At 41.7% G+C, this 27,434-nt stretch overlaps 1 protein-coding gene across 1 annotated transcript; it reads left to right on the top strand.

Annotated features, from left to right (window-relative positions):
• The first annotated feature begins 177 nt into the window (after positions 1–177).
• wnt6b (wingless-type MMTV integration site family, member 6b) lies at positions 178–22,962 on the top strand. Its single transcript, XM_020089695.2, has 4 exons — positions 178–488; positions 9,433–9,653; positions 18,872–19,188; positions 20,484–22,962. The coding sequence occupies exons 1-4, from the start codon at positions 406–408 to the stop codon at positions 20,943–20,945; spliced, it is 1,083 nt and encodes a 360-aa protein (XP_019945254.1). The 5' UTR covers positions 178–405; the 3' UTR covers positions 20,946–22,962.
• Positions 22,963–27,434: the final 4,472 nt, after the last annotated feature.

Genomic DNA, 27,434 nt, shown 5'->3' on the forward strand with positions numbered 1-27,434 from the left:
TGTCCTCTCAGCCAGAGCTGTTTTCGCCCTCAAAGAACTTTCCTGCTTTGGCACTTCGCTCCTCTCCTCTAACCGCCGGTGGAAACATGTAAAATACTGCGACAGATTACAGCACAACGACAATGAGGAGGCTAACCACACCTTTTGAAAGTGGACGTCTCTTCTGCAGCCTCCTGAGCGACTTTGCTGCGCGTTAAGATGCGCCGGACAGACGAGAAGTTGGATGATGAACCCTGTTTGCGCTCTCGTTGACCGACAGCTTCCAGTGACATTTTGCTGAGTCTTAACGCCGCAAAACAAGAGGCTCCTATGTATTTCAGAGGTGACCCGACTCTCTGTTGGCTGAGCTGAGTCACTTCAAACTTTCTTGCTGGGGAATCTCATTGAGGATTTGCAGCGCTCAACATGACTGTTATTCGCCTATCGCGGATCCAGCTGGCCCTGTTCTTCATCCTGCTCTGTCCGGTCAACATCATCGGACTGTGGTGGTAAGTGTTCTGCATGTTCACCACGTGTGTTGTGGCTCTCTGTCTTCTGTCAACCATGGGTTTTTAAATGAACTCGGACGACTTGGTTATATTTTATTCCTGCGCGCAATCATGGTGCGTAATCTGGTTTTCTATTCACAGCACCGGTTTTTCACCTAAATACTGAACATTACTGACACACATGGCTGTTGCTTACCCTCAAAGACATTTTAAATCTATTCAGCTATATGAACATTCATTTATTAATAACTATCCCCATCGCCTAATATTGAATTAAAACTTTTTTTTAAATTTTAAATGTTCTTTTAACCTATAATGAACTCATATTTGATAATATGATGATATGCGAAATGCCATGGATCCATGGATGACATTGAAATATTCACCCACAGGTCACAGTTGGATTGGATAATGTGGGTGTAATCGCAGGGTGAAGCAGTTCATTATTATGCTGCATCATTATGAGGGGTAAGGTGTTGGAAGAACAGCCTGAAGTAGGACAGAGGAGAAGGAGACAGAGCAACAGGGAGGAGAGAGAGAGAGAGAGAGAGGTGTCTGCTGCTCATCGCCTGCAGTAATACATAGAGGAGAGGGAGGTGGTGTTGATGGTGTGTGTGTTTGTGTGTGTGTGTGTGTGTTTGGGGGGGGGGGTGCTCAGAGTGAGGAATGTCAGGTGGCCCTCTAGGCACAGTGGATATGTCATCATAAAACAATCCATATAGGCTCAGCTCCACAAGGTGTGTGTGACAGCCGGACAGACAGACAGCCCATGCAGATCTGCTGATAACATGTGGGTCTCTGTCTGACTGTCTGTCTGACTGTCTGTCTGACTGTCTGTCTGTGAAGCGCTCTCATTGTCTCATGTGCAGTGTTTCATTAGACAACATCCAGTGTTTCTGTCCTCATCTCTCTCTCTCTCGCTCTCTCCCTCAAACACACACACACACACACATACACACGCTCACACACACTCTTTCTGCAAAGTGGCAGTGTTTGAATGTGAAGCTTTGTTTTTTTTCCCCCAGCGAATCCTCCCACTGTTCATTTGCAGCCCAGTCAAGGTCAATGTGGGATGTAGTGTCACAGTAGACTCTACAGTACGTCCTTGTATGACTGGGAGATGAACTGGCAGCTTTAGATGATGTTTCTCCACATCTGTTTACGAGAGGGACACACAGCTCTGCTGAGTCTCCGCTGGTTAATCCTCTCTTGGTGCCGTCCGCTGACCATCAAGCCAGACATAATTTATACTTAATTATTTGTACTTTTTAAGTATTGGGATTTTGGCTTAAAAAACTCCACCACTGTTCACATCACAATTTGGTTATTGCAAAGTTGTTGGATAAATGGATACAATACTGTGCAATTATTCATTTAAAATGAGAAATCACTGATGGGTCTGTCATTCTCCTAACATTACTGCCTGTCTGCATCTGTTATCTCATCACTGTCCAAAACTTGTTTTTCCTGTACACCAAAAAATACAAGGCAGTTGTTTTCAGATGTATCCGCACTGGAGAGCATTTTTTAGAGGGTCCCGTATGTGGTGTGAAAAACAATAGGAGCAGTGTGGACGATGAGCCAACGTGGAGGAAAAGAAAAATTTTCAGATGGACGAACTAAATCAAATTAAGAGGGTGATGATCTGTTGTTGAGTTGTGCTTCCACCCAGCTGTGGAGGGAGAGAGGGAAAAACTCTTTCCCAGAGGGATCGCTGTTTTATTACCCTGCCCTCAAACACTCATTCACTTTGGCGAAATCTGGTAAAACCATCGTGTTGTCCTGATAGAGTTTAAACAAACTGAAATTATAATTTGAGATAAAAACATTACAGGTTAGGTTTTTCATTTTGAACATGTTTGGATAAAAACATTTCTATACAAGCAAGTAAGAAAATAATGAACAACAGATGTTCAGAATAAATAAAAGAAGTGTAATGCACTGAATTTGAACTTTTAAGGACTATTGTACCGTGATTAGCTTTTTTATATACATCTAGAATACAAACATAAGAACAATCAGAAAAGAGGGAAAAGAAAATTCTACTTTTTCATAGTTTATGGGGCTTACCTTGTATATGAACTTGTTCAAGAGAACAACTCCCATTTCTGTAGTATTACTATCACGATTGTATTGGCTTTTATTTTGCGATGGATAAAGAGAATCAGAAATCATCAACTTTCTTTTTATCCCCACTGGCATACGTGCTCATCTTCTTTCACTCACTCACTTGCTGGCTTACCCACTCGCTCGCCCAGACGCCCAAGCGCACACATCCACGCACGCGCGCTCTCACGCACACACAACAGCACCCACACCTGTGGGTTGCTCCCATGTCTGCCAGGACAATGATGCTCTCTGTTGAAAGCTGCTGGACATACCATCGTACATCTCTCCTCCGCAGTCTCATGCTCGCTCCTCTTGAGCGTCTCTATCTCTGCCTGTCTTTAGCCGTACTGGTCTATTGAGGGAAAATACCTATCATTGCAGATAGGTTGTCGCTGAAGGAAGAGAGAGGGAGAGACGGACAGAAAGTGGAAGAGATGAAATGCTGGGAGATAGCTGTCCTTTCAGAGCCTCTGCTGATTAGAGCGCTCTAATCATTTGGCCTGAGAGCAGAGAGCTCAGACTCCGAGGAGTTAGGAATGCCTTTGCTCTCTTATACTGGTTTTGACTGCAGTGCTTAGCAGGGCCAACCGCACTTTGTGTGTCTGTGTGTGTGTGTGTGTGTGTGTCACAGCCTGTCTGGAGCGTGTCACAGGCCCACAGGTGCACACACACACACAAACCCACAGTGTGTCTGTGTGCTGAAGCTCCCTCCTTTGTGTGTTTATGTGTATGTCAGTACAAATACATCTTGATCCAGTGGTTAATCTGTTCAACATGCACTCAGAGATGTTAAAAAAAGAAGCACACGTTCAGTCGTACAGTGAGGGAAACATATATGTACGCATGCACACGCTCACTGCCATCATCACCAGAGGAGGGTTTCGCTGTAACAGATCTTATCTTGTCCGCTCCACTCCGAGGCTGAAAAGCTAGATGGTTAATCAGGACCAGGGATGTGGGTACAGATAAAGATTAAATGGCAACGATGTGGGTTTGGCACCAGGTAGTAAACTGAATTAAATGTGTGTATTGTGTGTAGTTGTGCAACATTGTAGACATGAAGCTAAAAATAATTCCAATCCCAAAAATATATACAGGGCAGAGAGCAAGAAACAATCAAAGAAATGTTGAATTATCTCCCCAGCTGGAGGGAGAACTGGCAAAGTAACATGGCTTCATGATAACTTTCAATATTATGGTAGATTTCTACGTAAAGTATCGCTGCTGCTGTCTGGAGTTTTCCTGCCTTTCCTGTTTTTTCTTACTGCTCATGTAAATATAATAATTTACAAGAAAACAGAAACTTTATCATGTCTTTCTATTTCTATGATCTTTTTGTATGTGGAGTGACAACACCTTTGCATTCACACTTGTGATGAATGTGATATCAAAGTGCCCCTGACTATCATCGGAGGTGGTGAGGTGGATCAGATCAGAATCCATCCTCAATGTGTCTCAGGGGCATTTACACTTGCACTTTTATGTGGTCAGGCTCTATCTGATTTCAGATGTAAATCAGGAATCTCTTTCAGTAGCTTATGTATCACAACTTTTTAAACTCTTAAATAGTGTTTGTTAGTTTAAATATGGAACAGTTCTTTACTAGAATGACTAAAAACGACAAGGGGTATATATTTTGTTGACTTGCGTCCTTACATTATCCAAACAATGTTAAAACCCACAAATTTATTCAAGGTAACAGAAGGTTTCCTTTTGATTCGCCTTTTATTTGCCTCATATCCTCTCTACCTGTGTCTTTGTCTGTTTCTGCTATACATTTCGTCTCTTTTCTCCCTCCACTGTTTGTACTTGTCACTTGCAATTAATCACTATTATTCATTGCCGTTTGCTGCGTAATGTGAATAAAACTTTATTATATTGCCTCATTCTTGAACATTATTTGAGTCTAAGCAGTGTTAGGTACATTTTCAAGGGCAATGATGTTGAAGACAACTACTCCCATGATCCCACACTCCTTCACAACATCATCACACCAGGTCTATTCCAACTGAGGGGACCCCTCATGGCCAAAGTTACATATTGTACATTTAAAATAAAATACGAGATAAAAACAACTCCCCTTTGCTTCAGTAACAGAGCGAAATATTCAGTTCCATGTATAATGTTTTCACTCACACTAGCCTTTATAATAACAACTTGTTTTCGCCATGTTACGTATCGAGTGCTGAGCTCATCCCTGCACCTTTCAAGCCCCTCCTTGTCACATGCACATGTCTGTTGATATAAAACAGTTTTCATCTTTTGGCCGTCAGTGCTGTTGGGTGTGTCACTGTTATTACAACGGAACAAACCCTGGATGGTTTTCTTATGTGAAATTGGTTTAGCATTGGTTTCCTGCTGATCACACTTTATTGCCACTGTTTAAATTGGGTGCGCTACCAATTATGAGTTGTGAAATGTTGTATTGCAACAGAATTCCATTGCACTAAACCTCTTATTCTACACGACGAAACACAACAGAACATGTTTGAAAGGGATCAGCGTGTTCTGGGCTGCAGGGTCAGGAAAACAGAGGAGCTGTTGTTGATGACACTCTGACCCCCTCACACTGTCCGCACAGGGACACCGCGTGGCACGGGTTCTTAATTTGTTCCCATCCATCTCCAAAATGAGTTTGGCAGTGCAGACTCATTTTACATATGTTTTTATTTTCTTCCCCATTTCTTCATCACCTTGCTTATCTCTTTATATCTCATTATTTCTCCCTATCGCACATTCAACCTCTCCCCACCCACTCATTTTTTCTCCAACTCTCCCGAGCTGTCTCTATTTGATCCTTTTCTTTTTCTCTCTCGCACGCTGGCGTCTCAGACTAGCGCTTGTCGTGACTGTCTTCATCTCCAGCATACTTGAGGGATTAAGGAGGGATGAAATTCACTCATTCGTGGGCGGAGTGAAAAAAAAGAAGGGTCCCGTACAGTACAGCACTTTATCTATGGTGCCGTGAGATCCTTTATGAAACCTGAGGTTGTGCACTAATGTTTAATCTCTTTCTGACCCACCTCTGAGGCCAGAAAACACAGAATAAGGCGTCTATTTATAACATATTAATTTGAAACCACTTGTTTTTTCCATTTTCCAGCTCCAGTGCTTTATGAACGACCTTTTTAAACAAATGTGAAACCACACCGATAAGATCGTACTTACATTTCTTTAGGAAATTAAGAGGAACCACAAGGTAAAGTAGTTCTTGATTGGAGAAGCTGTTAGATTGTTGCAGGTGATAACAGCTGATAATCCTGATATCATTGCTTTGATTTGCATGCTTTGTCGTCTTTTATCTCTGACTACATAAACCTCTATCTGTACGTTAGCACTTTATCATTATGAAAAACATTTCACACAATAAAATTGTTTCCTTTAACCTCCTGATAAAATCACTGACTGCACATCTTTGTTGGTGCATTATCTGTTATGTGTACCATACATGACGGGCTGAGGAACAGTGCCACCTCACATGAGAAGGATCTGATTTCTGTCTCACTTTGAAGTTCCTTCTCGCACAAGTGGACGTGAGCCTTTATCTGTGTGCAGGCCTGAGCTGTAGCTAATGCACCTGCTCAGAGAAATGTGTGTATGCAAGATTGTGTGAACATGAGGCATCTTTGTCTAATTACTTGAGCTATAAGGTGGTCACATTAATCTGTATATGATTCGGTAGGATCAGTACACATTTAAGTAGCTTTACTTTGACTGGGACTGCAGAAGAAGAAGTAGTTGAACACATTTTACAATTTTTGCCTGCAGCAGTAAATCGCATTTATTAGCTGTATTTGCAAGGACAACTCTGGTTTTAAATTCCTCAGTGTACATGAAATAGTCATACAGCAAGGATGAGGACAACAACAACAACAAAACTGAACAAATACGTGAAAGAATGGTACAATAACTGAACAATAGCATGTGAAAAGAGAGCTGGAGAATATGCAGCATAATGGGAACACTAATGACCAACACCATAAAAGTAAACACCATGAGAGTATATGTTCAAAAGTCATCTTGGTGTGCATGTTGTTAAGTAGGGCAAATAAGTATTGATAAAGAATATATATATCTGGAGTTCAGATACTCTGATACTCTGACCCAATAGCTCTGATACTTCACAACTACTTTCAAATAGTTTCTTCCTCCATACTTCATTATTTTCCTTCTTGTTTTCACACCTGCAACTTGCACAGTTTTGAGTCTATGACAAATGATTCCGCTCTTTTAGTGGACCTCACAGCTTCTCTCTCCAAACAAGGGCAAGAATGCAGGGGCACCTTCGCTCATCCCATCATCCAATTAATGCCCCCCATTTTTGGGTATATATCCAGCGATATGCTTTTCCACCCGAGTTCACTTTGCTGTCAGATTCACGCCCACATTCCCAATCCCATCCTCACTGTGCCTCATTTCTAAACTTTTACAGTTACTGGTACATCTGCTTTACCACCAGACACAGTCTCACTGTGTCTCTGTCATCAGACCACTTAGGAATATTTTCTTTTGTGATAATTGTCTCCGTCTCTCACTTTCAGACAGCAACACAAAACTCCATCCTGTACGTTCTCTAGTTTTACAACTCTACACCTCTCATTATAAAACAACCACGCCGGCTTTTGTGAGCTGCTGACAGAGCTGGCTTCCCAGAGATGCTGCTGGCGCACACGCACACGCACACACACACACACACACACACACACACACACACACACACACACACACTTACAGAACCTTACATGCAAGGTGATTCTCTTTCTCACGTCCATAAAATGTGAAGACTACGTGACACTTGCATGCATGGATCATGCATCAGTTTTACTTTCTCTCGATCTCACTCTCTCTAACAAACACACACGCATATGTATACCCACACACTCACTGATGATAGATAATGAGTGGTTGTTGAGCTGGAGTGTGTTTTGCTAAGTATTGTGCATGTACCTGCTAATTAACAGGTACAGACTGTATGATCGAATTATCCGTGTGACTGCCCCCCCTCACACACACACACCCCACACATACAGTCGTGCCTCCATGGTTACACATTGATTATCCCCATATTGTGACTGTGTAAACTCATTTAAATGAGTAAGACCGGGACCACACCCACACACACACACACACACACACACACACACACACACACACACACACACACACACAGAGAGAGAGAGAGAAAACACCTGTATTTAGAAAACAACATTGTTTCCATAGCAATGTTGTCAATACACTGTCAATAACCATGGAAACAGTGGGTGTCCTTGGAGTGTGGATAGACCACTATGACCAAGTCCATTTAATATTTTTAATATAATTTGAAGATTATACACATTAAACACCAGATATCAAGGTCGATTATGTGGAATTAGGAACCTTCACTCATCCTAATCTTCAGACAAGTTCAATTATCAAAACGGATTACAAGGAAACCATAACTGTAATCTATGCTCTCTTCCACTGTCATCTACGTAACCTCTGGTGGGTAACAGTGTTTGTTTGCTTCTGGATAATACTTTCCATGCTGTTACTGGCAAAGAGCCTGACGCAAGATTCCCTATGAATTATGTTTCCATTCAATCATGTGCTGGCATGTTAGTCTGCCACATAAATAGCCTAATTACAATGAAAATAGATTGGTTCAAAACTTCAAAAACATGGGGATTGAGTGTGCGAGGACGAACGTGCATGTGTGTGCTCGGTGTCAGAGCACCAGGAGAGGGGACGGACAGGAGTGTTTGTTCTGCTTCTTAAAACAAACTCTCGAAGCAGTTGAAAGATACCAGCCAGTGCGATTAACAGGCACAAGGCCGAACGAAAACCTATGAGGCTCTGGCTTTCTCTCGCTCTGTGTTATGCGTTCCCCTCAAACTCTGATTGCATTTAAAGTTGTGGATCAGTTATGGCCTAAAAGTCGCTGATTCTCAGCAGATGTGACGGAGTAAATGAAAAATAGTGTGAGGAAAGTTGACATGCATAAGTACCACGGCACAGAGTCGACAAATGGCTGTTTGATACAGAAAGATTGGTAATAAAAGCGTAATGTAAAGCCACTCTTGTATTATGACACTAAACGGGCAGCAGTGGCTTCATGGCGTTGCTTCAAAGTGGTCAAGCCAAGACCTTCTTTCCCGTTAAGAGTTTGAATAAACTATTTATCTTTATTATATACACTCATCTGTCAAAGCTGCTGTGGAGGTCTGTAGTCTGTATTGATCAAATGCAAGATATATGTACATGTATTTTTTTTATGTTTTAAATATTTGAAGTACATGAGGCAAGCTTGATTTATCTTGCAATTAAATACTGATTTGCTGTAATATTATATGTATACTTTTCATTGAGATGGGTTTAATCTGGGAAGTACATAAAGAGGCCCAGTTGTGTGGTTTCAGCAGTGAAGTTCTTAACTGCTGCAAAAATCTCCAGAGAAGCTGTATCATGTGGAATCTAGAAAGTCGGCCCTCTGGTTTACCAAAATCAACTTAACGTCAAGATGGACTGTAAACGGCCTGTCTGTTAAGAGGCTTCCAACTGTGTGACTTCCAACTCTGTGAGGACCACACACTTCTTCTAAGCCTGTGAATGTGACATGAGGAGATGCCTCTGGGAAACTCTGATCCCTTGTCTCCCATGGTCCTGTTCCAGAAGCACATTGTCGTTGAGATGTGGTGGGAAGAGTTGGCAGGCATAGCAGCCACAGAAAAAAAAAAAATGTTGGTTTGTGGCTGCTGATGAGTACAGCCACATTATTTACTGTGAGATTTTAACAGGTGTTGCTTGAGTTATCAATTCACTCTGCAATTGTTTTACATTGTTAATGCTTTTGTAGGGCGGTGGGCAGTCCCCTGGTGATGGACCCCAACAGTATCTGCAGGAAGGCGAAGCGTCTGGCGGGAAAGCAGGCTGAGCTGTGCCAGACTCAGCCGGAGATCGTCAGCGAGGTTGCCAAAGGGGCCAGGCTCGGCGTGCGGGAGTGCCAGTACCAGTTCAGGTACCGCCGGTGGAACTGCACGAGCCACAACAAATACTTTGGCAAAATACTGCAGCAAGGTTAGTAAAGGAAGAAAGCAATCTTGATTTTTTAACAGCTTTGTGTCTTTTCCTTTCCTATCTGCACTTTGCTCCTTATATCTAGTTTATTGTGCCATGGTTCAACATTTTGGAAAATGTTTCTTGATTGTCCATCCCTTCAGTATAAAGCTGCAGCCACCAACTTATTTGCTTGTTTAGAGGAAAGAGTGCAAAAGTGGAAGCATGTGGTTCTGGACGAAAGAAAACACATACTAGCACCTATACAATTCGCTAATTAACATATTATATCTCAAGAAATATGCTGATCTGTGGTTTTGCAGCATATGAATATATTTGTATGTAAAGGCAAGATAAGGCAAGTTTATTTGTATATAACATTTCAACAACAAAGAAATTGTGCAAAAGTGCATTACATAAAATATACAGGGCATTTAAAAAATTTTTTTAAAACAACTTGCAATTAATTGAGTTAGCAAAATGAGCATATTTCCCAAAATGTTTAACAATTCCTTTGACCCAGTCAGAAACAATTTTCACGCTGGTACGAACTGACTAAGTATCTTCAACAAGACTCTGTTCAACAAGTCACATTAGTTGTTTGGAATTGGTCAGGCACAGAGTGAAAACCAGTGGTTTCGTGACTCAGATTTCTGACTGCCGATCTAAACGATCTGATCTGATTTGATGGAAGAGAAATTATTTCCCATAACCATCTTTGCTCTCTTCACCGGTTCTACTAAAAGTCTTTCACATGATTTTGAGCACATGCATAAAAAACGCATTAAATAAATTGTCATGTCCTCATTTTTCCAACTGCAACTGCGGAAGGATCTGAACCCATGACCTCATGACCGCAGCCGGCGGCCTTACCTCAACTTGAGGTCAGATCCCTGTCTAATGGCAGCTCAACAGACAAGGGCAGCTGTTGTATTTCAGACCAGACGTATTCACACTTGACTGACTCTCGTCTTCATCAGATCGGGCACGCTTGAAATGATCAACTAACATTGCCTTTGCTCTTAACATCTCTTCTAAGATCTCCTGACATCTTCCTCCCGCTCTTTGAAGTCTGTAATATAACTGATGCTGGGTCAGCGCTGGGTCTTTTGCAATTACTGTGTTGGTTTTTCTCTCATGTGATTAGATTCATAGAGAACTGCCTGTGTCCTGTTTGAATGGTAATACAGAGGACTTTTATCCTGCGTTTAGTCAACAAACAGCCAATAACTAATATCATAGCTTAATAAGTCTTATTGAGTTGATGAATTTTCTATGCCACAACGTAGTATTGAAGACTGAAATGTAATTTTTCAATCTACAAGATAATTAAAAATGTTCAATTTTTTAAGATCTGTGATATGTTCTCGACTTCAGATTGGGCATACAAGATTCCAAGTTCCCGCATGGAAGTAAAATACTCAGACAATAAAGATAGACAAGCAGAGCCTAAAAAACATACATATCTAAAAATCACTTTATAAGTGATGGTGACACACTCCAGTGACAATGCAGAACCTTGTATTTTCCAATCTCCATGTTGTCTACTGGACCATAGTCCGGAAGCACGGGGGAGACTTTGTGTTGCATGACACAGTAACTTGGCTTGGGTCTTGTAGAGTTTGCTGACAAATTTCCTAAAGGACACATACATTGCACTGCTAGTTCACAGTTCACATACTACTACGAAACTGGGTATTATCCGAGCAGCCTACACTATCGTATGCATTTATACAATTGGATCGCTCTGCAATACACCACCTAGACACAAGTTGGCAGTGAGGTATCTGTGCTGATGTTTGTGTACTTGAAAACAATAGTGAAGCCAAAGTATCTCAAAGCCAGCCTCCTCCATGCAAGTGGATGGGACGTTGGCAAATCTAAAAAGTCAAAGTACACATCAAATATATTTTTCCAAGGATGGTTTCTGTCATATTAGATTGTTCTTATCACACTAACGTTTGTCCAATAGCTCAACAAAGTTATCAAGGTTTGAATTAGTTATTTGATGCTATGAAAGGTTTATGAAACATTATTGACTGCTCAGACTGAATCACGATTTGTCAGGTACGTGTATTGGTGGGACCTTGTTATCGCAGCGCCATCCCTGATAGCTTAACTTAACAATAGTATAATAACTGTAACATAGAAGAGAGAGGACACTGAGGGAGATGGTGTGCATGGCCATTGAACTAATTAAGGCAGAAGGAGGTGGAGTTTCTACACTGCACATGCGTGTAACGAGTAGCTAGCCACCAATCAAAGTTCCCTTAATTATCTTCGATGCGCAATCATCTAAAAAATGTAGCTCCCCCTCGGATTGACAAACCCTAGCCTTTTAACATGACAGGATCACATCCATGAAAAAGACAGAAGTTTTAGATCCGTCGGTGGTCAACTTCAAGAGACAATGTCCTATTGCAGCCACAAGAGGACAGTGAAATACAAAATGATTGCAAACACAAATGACAATATCAGATCCTCTATGGAACAGGAGGTTGAGATGTAACCACTTTGGTGTCATTCTAACTGTTGTCTACTTCTGTCTCTAACTGCTCAATCACTCCTGATGGAATGCCACTACTTCAAATGATGTTTGACTATTATTATTTTAACAGTTTCTTGCTTTGGAAAGAACATGTGGGAAAAAGTCGAGATTTGCGTGTGATTGTACTTGTTTTTCAAATATATCAGTGGAAAGATATTGCACAGATGACATTGAAATTAGCGAGGTGGTAATATTATTACTTTTTGTTGGGACAAAGGCAAAAACGGACAAATCAAAAAATTGTTAGAATAGTAAACATAGTAACGTAGTAATAGTAAACATAAATGTGTCCAAAAATGTGTTGTGGGTCCCTGCAATCAAACCCTGAGACCTGAGCGTATGTCTCTTTAGATTCCGACAGTAGGTCTACGTTTGTCAGTAGCTGAAGTTGACATGTTTTAAATGCGTGTTGTTTAGTCTCTTATCTCATCTGAATTTATGACTATACCAGTGTTGCCAGTGTCTCTGGCAGAGAAACAAAGGAGAGAAAAAAGAATGAAGACAGAAAGACAGATTGAGAAAGAGGGGAAGAGTGAGAGAGAGGGAAGGAGGGCAAGAATATACCAGTAGGAGACAGACTAGCAATTAATCATAAATTCCAGCCTGTCTATACGGGAGGCCAAAGTGCCTCTCTGTTTTGAAGTCTTTGTCCTCAATTACCTGGATCTGCTCTTAATGGCTGTCTATCATGAACTACCAGTAAACGTCACAAATTAAAGTGCCTTTGTGTTTAATGGACTCTTTCAAAGTGGTTTACTTAACCTCATTGACCTCTGTTTAGAGTTTTATGTGATTATACACTGATTATTCTGATGAAATAAGCCTTTCTTAGCGGAACAACAACACAATCCTGACGAGAACGGATGCAGTCCGCTTTCCGATTATCCATCTCTGTGTCCATGCGGGTGTCGGGTAGACACAGGATGTTTCATTGTGCAGTTATGACGGGGTTATGCTTCTAAACTCTGCAGTGAAAACAAAGCCACAGGGTGTTTGGGTCTGGAGAACAACCAACACTGGCTGCACCACCTTTTTTTCTGTCTCCACTCTGGAGAAATATCTCCAGGCTATCAGGCAATCTTCAGCCATTATTCAAACACAAACCTGGTTGCACTTGTGCGGCGTATTCCCCAGCAAATGGGATTCGCTGTGTGGCATGGGTGCACTGCTGTATGTCAACGTGTGTGTCTGACTGAGAAACAGACTGTGTACTGTAGCTTGTCAGTTGAGGAAGAAGATAAGTACAAGTGATTCTGTTTTTATGACTGACGCTAACAAGCATGAATGTGTGTGAGTGTGTGTGTGTGTGTGTGTGAGTGAGAATATGTGTGTTTACGCGTGTGCATGTATCACATTCCTTGTTTTGGATGATTAACATGATAATGGATAAATTATATATCCAGCTGCGTGGAAAATAAACACACACACACACATATTACCCACCTCATATGTCTTCACTCTCGCCATGTCTGTTTGTGTGTGTCCATGTATTTAATTTCTTGTTTTGGATTACGAACATGATAATGGATGAATTACATATACTGTATATATATTATGTATCCATTATCATATTATATATATATTTATCCACCTGCATGGCACATTAACACACACGCAGCCACATCATTACATGTGGCTGCGTGTGTGTGTTGGTATAATAGGGGTTTTAGGAGATTTCACAACATTCTGAAACTCACATGTGTGAATGAATGAACATGTCGACACAAGGATGACAACTTATAATGCGTCAGAATCAAAATGTTCTCTCCTCTGGACATGAACCTTTCACGAACAGTTGGCTCCAAAACATGGTTGAATTTGTGGTTTCTTGTCATTAAGTGGTAGCTATTATCATCTTCTCCTTGATCTCTGCTCTGTTTAAATAACACACAGAGCCTGGAGCAGTCATGCCTGGCAGTGCTAGCAGGCCAGCATACAGCAATGCTGGTAATCACATAAGGGATGCTGCGGCTTTCCTTTGAAAATGAGATTGTGCGTATGAGTGTGTGTGTGGTGTGTGTGTGTGTTTGTGTGTGTGTGTAACCTCGCACTGCTGTTGAATTAACAAGAACTTTCGCTCTGGGCTGTACAATGGTTGCACATTAATTAAACCAGTCATTAATCGTGTCAGAGATTTCAGAGAATTCTCTGTTATGTTGTTCAAAGGTAGACACACATGTATCTAGACATGTATACACATGTTTACACCTTCACACACATTGTGTTTTCCTGTTCTATATGTAACTGGTTATTATAAGAAACGGAGTGGAACTATAGCCTACTGTGTGATTGACAGTGTGAATAAGTGAGTCTCCCTGACCTGATAACGGAAGCATTCTGTATGGTTTGATTCTGTGTTACAAACCTGACAAGTACACTGAGAGTGTTGTACATAAAATGCTCATCAAGTAATCCATAAAATAATAAATGCCAGGTTGTTTTGCTTTGGTATTGGTGCGATAAGGATCTACCGTGAGTTGGTTTCAACACCTGTGCATCACTTTGTTTGTTTTAGTCCCATTTCTGAGAAGTTGCTTTGATCAGAAATTCACACCATTTATCCTTTGAGGGTCAGGGGGGCTGGAACCAATACCAGATGACATTTAGCGAGAAGCAGGGTGCACTCTGGACTGGTCGCCGTTTCATTAGAAGGCCAATATACACAGACAGACAACTATCATGCTCACAACCTATTCCCAATCTGCATGTGCATGGACTGTGGGATGAAGCCAGAGTACACAGACATGGGGAGAACATTCAGACTCTGGTTGTCCAGCAGGTTGGAACCTCTTTTAATCACTTGAGCCAGACTGTCAACAAAATTTGTCCCTCATCTCACTGCATGATGGAGTGATTGTTATGAGTCTATAATTCACCATCCAACAAAGACCAACTGTACCCAAACCCAGTGCTATCATTCTTTTTCATCAAAAGAGATTTGATTATAAAGGGGCCTGAGAACAGTTAGGCATGATTCAAACACATCTACAGTAATTAGACCTGATTCAAAATCAGAGAGCTTGGTTTTTAGTGGATACTAAAATTGTCTACTGTGATAAAGTTGCACCACTTCTTTAGAGTATAGTATATAATAGTGTCATAATAGAAAATGCTCAGATCCAACTGTGTATACGACAAATGCTCACACAGAACTGACTGTATAGTAGTAACCTAATGGACCCATGTAGTAGTAAAAAAAAGTGACCTTTGTTTCTGTTAAGGTTTCATCAAGCTTCTGTAGTGTGCTCCTATAATGCAAATATATGCAGGTAACAAGTGACTTAATACATGTGAATGCAAATAGTTGTATGTTTCCAATGCACTGATGCCTATAGGCCTCAACACTAAAAGACAGATAGTATTCAATATAATCAACTATTAATATTGATACTGAGATTATATTGGTAGCTGCCCCCCTGTCCTTCAACTCCGATCTGTGGCCATTTGACTAGACGGCCCCTGATGTGATCATCAGTCGCTGCAGGTGATGTACCAGACCTCCCTTGTATCTTGGCCTAAAAGTCAGACTATTAAAAGAGTATGTGCTAATTCTTGCAGAAGGGCCTTCTGGAATTAGAAGCAGACCTAGACAGGCCCAGACACCCGCCATGGCAGAGAATTTGTTTGGAATTCATGTCTCCGAGGAAAATATGAAGCAGGGTATTTAAATCATCAGATTTTTGATAGCTTCTTTTACACATAACAATACTTTCTGTTTTCTTTTTTAACCCTCTGCTCTGTTGGGTCGGTTCTGTCGTCTTTCTCTGCTCACTTCTAGTGGGATCATTTTAGCTCCTAATCTCTGACTCCTTTTTTGAAACAGGGTAAAATAAAATGTTAATAAGAAATTCAATAAGTAACACTTCCCTCATGTACATTTCCTTTATGAAACGCTGTGTCGCAGCAGTGTATCTGAGGACATCTGGAGAGACTCCCAGCTTGTTTAGATACAGCTTATGTTAATATCACCACATTGTTCTCGTAATGACTTGTGTGCTGATGTTTAACACACATGTCTGAATAAATCCAGGGATGTTTTAAAGGTGACACATCTCGATTTGAGTGTGTCGCTCCTGCTGAAAATCTATTCTGCTGAGCAGCAGCAGCAGAGAGGTGTGGTCTTTTTGAGCCTGTGCGCATACACACACACACACACACACACACACACACATCATTGAATTAAGGCCCTAAAAGAGCAGAACCCATGAGACCCAAATTGTGTCTCCAAAGTAACACCGTGATTAGTGTCACTTCAAAGTCCCCAACGGGATATGAGAATAAGTATACACACACACACGTACACACATATACACACACACAGACACACAGTTGTAGAGAGTCACTTACACAGTTTCGCCTGGCATCAGTCAGAGCCAAACCTAAACAAATGTAAACCACAAGATAAAAAACATTAAACAAGCTGAGTATTTGTGAAATGTCATAAATGTTATTTCTACATAAACCAGTTCTTCTTAAACGCACATACGATTTCACATGCACGCACACAAACTCGCACAAATTTGCCTGCATTAGAGACATCTCTGGGTGTTGGGGTGCACAGCTGGTATTGATATCACGGCGTGCTGGGGTGTGCAGGTTTTGTCGCACGCCATCCAGTCTGTGTGTATGTGTGTGTGTGTGCGTGCGTGTGTGTTACCATTCCTAATGAATCCCATTCTCTGAATCATGCGATATGGAGTTGGCAGTGTTGATGGTGGTGACTGCACGCTCACCGCCTTCCAGCTCTTTAGAAATAAAAGTCCTCTGCTCAGTGTCACACACACACTGGCTAAACAAGTGGCTGTTCTTCGCTCTTCACTCGCCCTAATACATTTGTTTTGTCTTTTTTGTCTTTGTCTGCTTAAGACATAAATCTTTAAACATGTCACACTCGATGCATGTCTCCTCTTTTAAAAAGGCTCAGTAATTTCCCCAAACAGCTGGTTTTTAGCAAGTGTTACTCAAACAGGAATAAAATGGTGATTTTTAGGGACTATTTACAGCAGCATGCACTCAATGTTCTAGTGCAGGGTTATTCAACTTTAACAGCAAGTGGGCCAAATAAGAAAATCACTGGGGGATTCTGGTGCCACACAGATTATTTGTCAACTGTTGTCAACAAAGAATTCTTATATTAGAAGATATTGTATTACTTGGTATAAACTAATGACATGCAACCCTTTTTTTCACTTTGATCTGGTATTATTATAATCAATTCCAGCAGCCATCAGTCTGCTGATGCAGATGTGCAAAATGGCACATTCCAGCCCAAACACGAGGTGTTTTTTCTGACCCACAAATATATAAAACGAGATGAACATAGTAAAACAGTATCCATTGAATTGAAGCAGCTCAGACAGAACCTTCCATCCACAAAGGTATGGGTAACCAGCCAGTGAGGAAAACTGACCAGCTAAGGGGGTCCGCAGGCGAACAAGGAATGGGAGCAGATAAAACGAGGCTGCTCAGAGATGTACTGTAGTTTTATTATTCCACACACATGATTTGCAGACCATAGTCTTGCGGACGATTTCAAAAGGGCCGTTTCCGGACTGCAGCCCGCTTGTTGATCAGGCCTGCTCTTTTATGGCAGCAGGACATGGTTGAGTCAAAGGGGAATTCATCTTTAGTTGTTAGAGTGACGTCAAATTGAATCCAAGACTAAACACAGAGGTTTAGATTTTAAGGCTCTGGAGGTTTAAAGATTTCTCATAGATCCACTGTATTAAAGATTATTCATCAAAAAAGTTTGTGGTGACAGTCAGGATTTCACAAACAGTAACAACAGCAAAGTAAATTAATTAGAATGCCACTCCTGAAGGCATGTTTGTAAAAAAGTGAATGATGAATCTCTCAGATTCTTTTGTATAGCTGCTCTTTACTTGTCGAGCGAATGACAATAGCTGAAATAACTGACTACAAAGATGGGTTGAGCCGAGGGTGAGAGCCATGCTGAAGCCCCCGGCGAGGACAGATGATCAATTTGCAGTTGTGGCAGGACGTGCCTTTTGCCAGGAGTGTTAAGCTCGGTGCCCAAAATAAACCAGCAGCTGTGGTGTGTATATAGGTGTACGAGTGTGAGGCTGCATGTGTGTGTGTGTGTTTGTGCACCAGAGAGAGAGAATTAGCCATCCTCTCAGCACTACAAATCCAGTGACGCTTGAGATTGCAGTAATGGACCAGGAGTGAGACAAAGGTGCTTTTATCCTGTTCCATGGAGCTGAGATATTGACTGGCTGGATGGTGGGACAGATGCCTGGATGAGTAGATGGATGGAAACAAGCTTCTTGCACTTGGGGCGCTCTCTCTTTTTCCTAGTTGTTATCCTTCGATTGATTGTGGAGGACACGCGGGATGATCAAATACAAAGACCTCCATGTGTCAGTGAAAAAAGTCAACAGATGTCTGGATGTGATGTGGTGTAATGAGTGCGTGTGTGTATCATGTAGTTGTACTGTCACTGTAGCGTAATGATGATGTGGAATGTTTTCAAGTTTTTGACCTGCAATTTTAAACAAGTGCATGATCTGAAATGATGAACTTATTGAATCAGTGAAACCAAGTTCTAATCCTTGTTTATAATTCTGGGTCCGGCCTGTTTAAAATTAGATTATGAATAAGTCCTTCAAATACAGGTGTATTCTATTTCTTAAAGATTAAACCCTTCTTTTATTGGTCTCCCTCACTGCAGATATCCGGGAGACAGCCTTTGTTTATGCCATAACAGCAGCTGGGGTGACCCACGCCGTGACCCAGGCCTGCAGCATGGGCGACCTCCTGCAGTGCGGCTGTGAGGCCACCAGGAACAGGGCACCGCCGAGGCCGCTCTCGCCCTCGTCGTCGTCGTCCTCCTCTGGTGATGGAGTCAAGTGGGAATGGGGGGGCTGCGGAGATGATGTGGAGTTTGGTTATGAAAAGTCAAAACAGTTTATGGACGCCAAGAGAAGGAGAGGCAAGAGCGACATCAGGACGCTCATTGACCTGCACAACAATGAGGCCGGGAGGCTGGTAAGAGATAGTTTCAGAAGGAATTCCAGAGTGTGTCTTTGGTTTTTTTTATGCATTAATATTTGAATTGGTTAAGAATAAATTCATCATAACATTAATGTCAGCATTAAAACTATTAATTCTACTACAACTGTGCTCAACCCAGGGTTGATGTTTCACCAGAGGTGCTGCTTGCCCTCTGGAATATTTTTCATTCCACGAACATGCAAGAGAGAAAGACATCGCTCCTGGCCAGATTTGTGTAGCGCCGTAAGCTGATATTCTGACAAGAATCAGGTTTCTGAAACACAAAAACAAGAGCGTGCCACACATTTTGTTTTCAAGCCTCCGAGGCAGGTAGCTTCTAACGTTTCCAAAGCCCCTGTTCAAGTTTAAAGTTCCTCTTTTGTAGCACGTATGAACGGGGGATGAGTTATAGTCACGACAAGCTACCGAAAGAACGGTGGATAAAGTAGCAACTCAGATTAGTTAATTATCGTGTTTGCTCGGAAAATTTATCGTTTTGCTCCGAGATCACATTTGGTTTTGGCTGTCAGTGTTTTGTTGATGTCAAGTTTGCTGCAGCCACCTGCAGAGATGTTGACACATGTACAAGCGAAACGCAGAGTTATAAAGTTCACTTTAGTCGGGGTCAAAGGCAGGTAGAGAGGAAGAGAGGAGAGGAGGGTTTGGGAGATCGTCCATGCATGCATGTACACACACTTTGCAAATATGTGTGTGTCTGTGTGTGGGTGAATGGGCACGTGTGTGTTTGTGTGTGTGTTTGTGTGTGTGTGTCTGTCTGTCTGTCTGTCTGTGCGTGTGTGTGTGTGTGTGTGTGTCTGTGCATGTGCGAGTGAGTGTGTGTGAGTGTGTGTGATGGGTTAATTATGTGCAGTATAAGTGAATGATCTGTTGTCAAGGCTTGTTAGATGTAGGAAGGCCAGAGGCAACATGGAGGGAGAGGGGGGTTGTGGAGTTAAATTCCTTCTGAATAGCGTCTGCTTTTATCTTACCTATCTATCAGTGTGTGTTTGAGTGTGTGCACGTGTGTGTGTGCGTGATCCGGTGGCTTTGTCTGTGATATATCATGAAAACATAATAATAAATTACTTCTTTAGAGAACTTGCCATTTGTCAAAAGCAGTTCTTCTTCACTTGAGGGTACCAGGTTAAAAGTGTCTTCGCCCCTTTTTTTCACTTTGATCAACTCTCTCTCTCCCTCCATTCTTTTTTTTCCACCTGTTTGCCCTCTGTCACCTCTCCCCCACGCAAATCCCCTCACCCATGCTACCCCTCCACCCTTTTTCCTCCCAGGCGGTGAAGCTCTACATGCGGACAGAGTGCAAATGCCACGGACTGTCGGGCTCCTGCACCTTGCGCACGTGCTGGAAAAAGATGCCTCATTTCCGCGAAGTAGGCGACCGTCTGCTGGAGCGCTTCAACGGGGCCTCCAAGGTGATGGGAGGCAACGACGGCAAGACCCTGATTCCCGTGGGCCAGAACATAAAGCCACCGGACAAGCAGGACCTGATCTACTCGGACGAGTCGCCCGATTTCTGCCTCGCGAATCGGAAAACGGGCTCTCTGGGGACACGAGGCCGCATGTGCAACAGCACGGCCATGGACATCAGCGGCTGTGATCTGCTGTGCTGCGAGCGTGGCTACCGGGAGGAGACGGTGGTGTTTGAGGAGAACTGCCTGTGTCGTTTCCACTGGTGTTGCGTGGTCCAGTGCAAGAAATGCTTGGTCCGAAAAGAGCTCAGTCTCTGCCACTGATGAACTGAGGTTGAGAGTTGTCAGACGTAGTTAAATATAATGACTTCTGTTACTTTTTGAGGTGCGTGCTTTAGTTTGGCTACAGTGTGAAAGAAGGAATGGGTTTTTGCACCAGCTTCAATCAGAAAATGCCCCCAAAATTACCTTTCAGATAGTGTTTGACTTCCAGAAAGACATGAGTGCAGAAGGTAAACACAACCACATTGCACCAATGGACAGATGGACAAAAAGAAGTCAAATAAAGAAACGTTGCTTTTCAGAACTACCTATTTTTTATTGTTTATGAAAAAGGACCAAAGAATGTGAAAATATGTGTTTTCCATCTAAATGAAAGAGGACGGTCGATGCCAGGAGGAACCAGACATGATCAGCTGCCTTCTCCTCCTTCCACAAGTTCAAGCAAAGAGTTTGGTGTGGATCTCAAAAGATTTAGGCACCAACCTCATTTAATCATGCGTTGCCCTATGAAACCAAAAAGTCCTGCACGTACTGATATCTATCTGCGCCATGCTGTAGCATTGCAGAAAAGTTATGGATCATGGATTTCTGATTGTTCACCACCAGCGTAGTTGCATCTCCATATTTTATCATTCCGAAACCTTGCAATCTGTTGATAGTACAGAAGCAGTGTCTCAGTTACAGTAAATGTAACTATAGGAACACCAAAAAAAAAAAGATGCTGGTCTTGACTTTTTTTTCTGCTACTACATTAAAAAAATGCACCAAAAAAGGGAAACGGTATCACATTATCCAGTTTGAAGAATAGTGTCAACACTTTGTTTTTGCAGGTGTGGACTCGGCCTGTCAGCAAAGACTGTTATTTATATATAGATATGATGACAAGACTACTCACCTCCATCTCTCTCAGAAGCACTTTGCATGTGACGGCTGCCATGGACTTCCTCAGTAATTGTTTGGCAATAAAACCTTTTTTTGGAGTGGGCTGTTTCGTGTTCACCAAAGGAGAAAACCTGTGTTGACATGATGTTCAGTATCGAGCAAATGTATATGATGTATTTTGTTTATCTGTTATGACATACAGGGCTAATGTAATAATGCACTTTGGATGTTGGCTCTCATTCGATAGGTGTGTGTGTGTCCACGTGTGGTCGTCTAGCAATTGGAAGGTTCCCGGTTTGATTGTGTTGAGCGTGTTGAAGTGTGTGTGTGAATGGGTGAATGAGACGCACATTGTAAAGCACTTTGAGTGGTTCACAGTCTAGATAAGTGCTATACAAATGCAGTCCATTGACCATGCGTTTGTGCAGGTAGGCCAGTTATCACCCTTCAGTGGACAGTACCTTTTATATATATCTGTAAGTTGCTGTCTGACGTTAAACTGCATTGTGTTGGTTATTAAAAGCACACAGCTCTGTGACTTTCTGTCTCTGTGTGAGGCAGACAAGATCTTTTACCAGTCGTTGATTTCCAGGGGGAGTATTTTTCCCCCATAAACCTATCATGTCATCTCATTTACACTAAAGTTTTATTACCAGACGATGTACAGCGACATATACTGAACTATAATACTGCATCGCTTGCATTCATCTTGCTGTTTGTGTTTTGGGCGAGCGTTCAGGGATAGGATTATATTTTACCCTTGAGGATTCAGAATCATCTCGTTCTGCTGTAACAGTTGGTTATGTGTCATGTTGCAGATTGACCTGATCCTCCCACAGTATCCTTGTTAGGGCCAAAATGAAATCTCCAGCTTTATCATGGACCATTATTCTGATGTGTCCACTTTGTTACCCGACTGTTTGTGTCAGCAGGTTCTTCACATTTATAGACGATTGTGGTTTTATCTTCACCCATTTTTTTTTCACCCAGGAGAGATGGACGTTTGAATGAAAAATGCCCCAATTTTCATATTTTGCAGTTAGACAGCACAGAAATATTATTTAGTAAATAAACCAGTAACAGACGGATGAGTAATGTACATTTTATCATTAGTACTGTGGATTAAGCAATATCATTTTTTATTCTGGCAGAACAATAAATCTTTTTCCAATCTTGATGACTTGGGTTTCAGTTTATTATCATCACTGCAGCCTCTATCATAATGATCTAACCATAACTCTTATAACAAATGTGGTAATAATGACACAAATCAATGACAGATACATAATTCAACACATTTTGCGCAACAAATGTCACTAAATTCATCCATTGTCATGTATTTAAATGGGGTTTGTCATTTCATGCTATATATTTCCTTGTTCGCTCTGCATTCTGCAAAAAATCATTTCATATCGGGATGTTACAGTTTCCTCACATTCATAAATACAACATTCATGTTTTTGTTTAACTTTGTGTTTCTGTGTGCAGTATCTGACCTGTATGAAACATGAAGTGATGAGACACTGCACTTTGCTGCCAGTATATTTGAACAAACATTTTTATATTTCAGGAGCTCAAGAAATACTGATTTTTAAGATAAAGATCCTCATACAAGACATAGACATATGACCACATTTCCCTTCATACATGTTTTTGTGTTACAGTTAGTGTAATGTTGCTTTGTACTTTGAATCTGGCCCAATCCTGACAAAACCTATTATTCAAACCAAAACTAAATACGACAACCTGTGAGGAGGGGCACTCCTGTTGAAACAAATACTTCAAACATTGACAGGATATTTTATTTATATCACATATTATATCACTTCTTCTTTCTGGATTTCATCCAGAAGTTCCAGAAGAGTATTTCACACACTGTCTGAACACAGGGTCGAGTTAGGTTTTCACCTCAGGGATAATTTTCACCAGACTGGATTCTTTATGCACCTTTGCCTTGATTAGATTCTTTCAATTCTTTTTGTCGCTCAGAAAAAACAGTGGTGTTGTTTTGAGGTATTTATGCTGTAGAAAGGGGGGGGGGGGGGTGTTGGCCTGTATTAGTTTGAGCTGCACAAGTTGACACAAGTTCTTATTTTCCTGGAATTTGTTGCACAGTGGTGTGCAGCAGTCAGGCCAGCAGTTGTGTTGAAGACATGGAGAGGTAAAGGCCAAATGGATGGAAATGCCGTGGAACACTCATCTCCTCCTGTCTCCCCCAGCCTCTCCTTTCCTCTCCTCTCCTCTCCTCTTTTTCTCCTCTCCTCTCCTCTCTTTCTCCTCTCCTCTCCTCTCTTTCTCCTCTTTAGGCTGAGCAGGTATTCAGTGCTGCATGGGCAAAGCCAGAGAAAATAGACAAGTGAGCGGATAGATTTACTGTAGCACTGGTATAAATAGATCTGCCTGTCGACATCTGTGTGCATGTGGCAGCATGTGTCTGTCTTTGTCAGTCAGTGCATGTGTGTGTGCGTGTGTTTATGTGTGTGTCTGTTGGAGTGCACGGCCAGGTTAGAACGGGTGTATTTTTCCATGTGTCCCTCCGAGAGAAAAATAGTGCCTGAGGAATGCAACGTCGTCCCCACCAGAGATGACTTGTGTCTCCACCTACGCTGACTGTTGCATTCTCACACACGCACACACGCACCCACACACACAGCCTCACACAAAGCATTAATGAAGGGTTGCCACAGTAAAATGCTCTATAGTGTTATGCTGCAGACAGTCGTTTCCGTAGATCAGTCAGACAAATAGAGTCCCTCCATTTCTTATCTCCTGCAGTGGAGTGTTGGTGGTCCTCTGCTTCTATGTGCCATACTTTTACAGTAAAAACAACAGGAGATGCAAAAGAGGAGAAATAAGAGGGGCCAGTTTTTATAGAAATAAGAGTAAAGAAACGGGAACATTAACAAATAGAGACAAAGGAAAGGATTGAGAGGCTGAGGGGACAGAGAAAGAAAACTTAGATGTAACCCGACACTATAATGCCTTTCCATTTGTGTGAACTCTCCTCCGATCCTCTATCAATCTAACAGTGAGATGTTGCTTACACAAAGGGCACATCCAGAGATCAGCTCTGTGTGGGGTTTCATCTGATACCAATGACTGTAATTATAGAAGCGGGGGAGACAGACAGAGAGAAACTTGTTTAATACACACCGTGAAATGAAGCAATGTCACTTCTTTTACGGGTAAATTATGCACTAAAAGTATAATCCATCAAGCTTTCGAGGGCCGTGCACACTCTCACATTAGTGTCCCTCCTCGCAAACACAGGCAGGCCTAACGTAGGCCCTGGCTCAGGGTGTTTGGGAGAGACAGTGATCTTTATGAGTTAATGCAGGCCCTGGAGGTGATGGCTCAGCTGCTGCCTAACTTCCACAGCCCACCCAACTAGGGCTGCTGGTGCTCAGAGATTTAATAGTCCATTTTGTGCACATCAATGCATCTCATGCCTTTTAGGTGCGGCTTGCCTCAGGACCCTTCATGTACAGTACAACAAAACACATCAGGAGTTACTGGAGTCACTGTCTCGCGATACGTGCCCTGAACACAAGGGGAGAGCTGAGCCTGATAAATTGCAGTGCAGATAAAGGCCCAGCGAGAGCAGATTCATCACAAAATGTATTTTGGCAATGTTATCCCTCTCCTTGAGAAATAAAATGTATTCGGAAATACTTTATTTTGCTCTGGGAACCTGTCGTCATAGCAACAATCGGAAGAAACACTTAGAGAAACACTCGACCCACATTATTGTCATGGGTGGATAAACGTCAAGATGACCCCACACACACATTCAAACACATACACACACACACACGTAGTGATTTTGTAATTCATCAAACTCCAGACCGTAACTGTCTGTCCCTGCCCCCCCATCCTGTTCTTCTCTGTTATCTCGGGTTGTGAAAACACGGCTGCGAGAGGTGATGGTGGGAGACGGAGGGGGCCTGCTGTCTACTGTGGCTGCTTTGGCTCTGTATCTGTTCCTGTGTGAAGAGGGGCAGGTTTCTTTCTCTTTGGGACAGAGACAATAAACAGGGGCTGTTTGTACAACAAGAGTCGTGGGATGCCTTGATGGGAAGCAGACGACGTGCTCGCTAAAGTGCATGCACATGTGCACCGGCCACTTGTAATGCAGTTTGTAAAGCATCTTTGTTATTTGCCTGCTTCTCTAAGAGGAGGCTGAGCGAGCAGCACACAGGTGTCAACTTCAGCGACAAGTCGCTGTTTGAATACATTACTACACCATTAAAGCAGTAATTGAATGGTACTAACAGAGTTTTGTCGAGAGCAGTTTTCATTTGAGGTTTGCCAGTTATATCTGCTTTGACAATACTTTATGACACAGAGTTTCGATTAAGATAAGATAAGATTTAAAAATTACGATAAGATATTCTTGTAATAGCTCGTAGATTACAGTAAAACAACATATATTCAACAACAAAGAAAAAATAAGTAGGGTATTAAGTCTATAAAATGTATGTGAAAATAAAGACAAATAAAATAAACTGTATTGTGAGTGAAAATAAAAATATTAACTACATAGGGAGTAAATGCAGAACCAGTGCCAAATAGAAATAACAAAAAAATCCAAATAAAACAAGTAATTTATGTCATATGGTAATGTGGAAAATTGCAAATAAACGTGAATATTGTGAAAAATACACGATAGTACCAAGTGCTGGTATTCATTCTCAGTGTCATTGACAGTGGCCTTTCACTTCTGTGTGTCAACACAAGATGGCGTCCTTGTAGCAGAAAGTTGATAAACTGTAACGCTACACCTCCACCCCACCAGGCATGGCAGACTGCACTGACAGGACTAATCATAACAATAAGAGAATATTGAACATAAAAGAAAGAGAATTGAATTGAACAGAAAATAAACCAAACATCAAGTAAAACATAACATAATCACGAAATAATGGTTTAAAACGAAAGATGGCAAAAACACAGAAGTTACAAGGGCGTCTTAAGTAAAACTGCCCTGGCTTCGATCATCTTAACTTTTCTGCCAATGCAGCAATGTGTACAATATTTACATCATGTCTGCTTATGTTGCAGTGAGTATGTGTCTGTCCACTTTGTGTGTCACACAGAGAAGACATTTTTTATTGACATTCTTAGCTAAGTAACACATATCATTTTATCCAACTGTTCTCCATACGCTCATTTTGCAGTGAAGCTGCGATAAGGCTTGTAAACACATTCTTGGATTGGCTGGGCCTGCTACCTTGCATACCTCCAGAGTTGAGCTACACACACACACACACACACACACACACACACACACACACATACACACACTTAGACTTTTGAGACAATAATGGCATGCAAACATACTGTAGCCTAATCATCCCAAGTCAGAGGTAAGTGAAGTGATGAGTAAAACAAGCACTTTCAATCTCTGTAAACAAATAGACTTGGAGAGAGAAAGAGGGAGTGTGTGTGTGTGTGTGTGTGTGTGTGTGTGTGTGTGTGCGTGCGTGCGTGCATTTGTGTGTGTGTGTAAATTCAAACATATACTTTCATATGGTAGTTGTACGTTTTGTAGAGTAGTTGACTGCATCTCCTCGTCTCAGATTAAGAGAAGACACATTCCTCACATTTCAAAATTTTGATTTCATGTGATTTTGATTTTTGATGCAATAC

Source organism: Paralichthys olivaceus, chromosome 10 (genome assembly GCF_024713975.1).
Source record: "Paralichthys olivaceus isolate ysfri-2021 chromosome 10, ASM2471397v2, whole genome shotgun sequence".
Lineage (NCBI taxonomy): Eukaryota > Metazoa > Chordata > Actinopteri > Pleuronectiformes > Paralichthyidae > Paralichthys > Paralichthys olivaceus.

Bases quoted from the DNA above. Each gene is read 5' to 3' on its own strand.
- wnt6b (XM_020089695.2), top strand. From the start codon at position 406: ATGACTGTTATTCGCCTATCGCGGATCCAGCTGGCCCTGTTCTTCATC. The intron at 489-9,432 runs GTAAGTGTTCTG...ATGCTTTTGTAG, and splicing joins AACATCATCGGACTGTGGTG to GGCGGTGGGCAGTCCCCTGG. The intron at 19,189-20,483 runs GTAAGAGATAGT...TTTTCCTCCCAG, and splicing joins ACAATGAGGCCGGGAGGCTG to GCGGTGAAGCTCTACATGCG.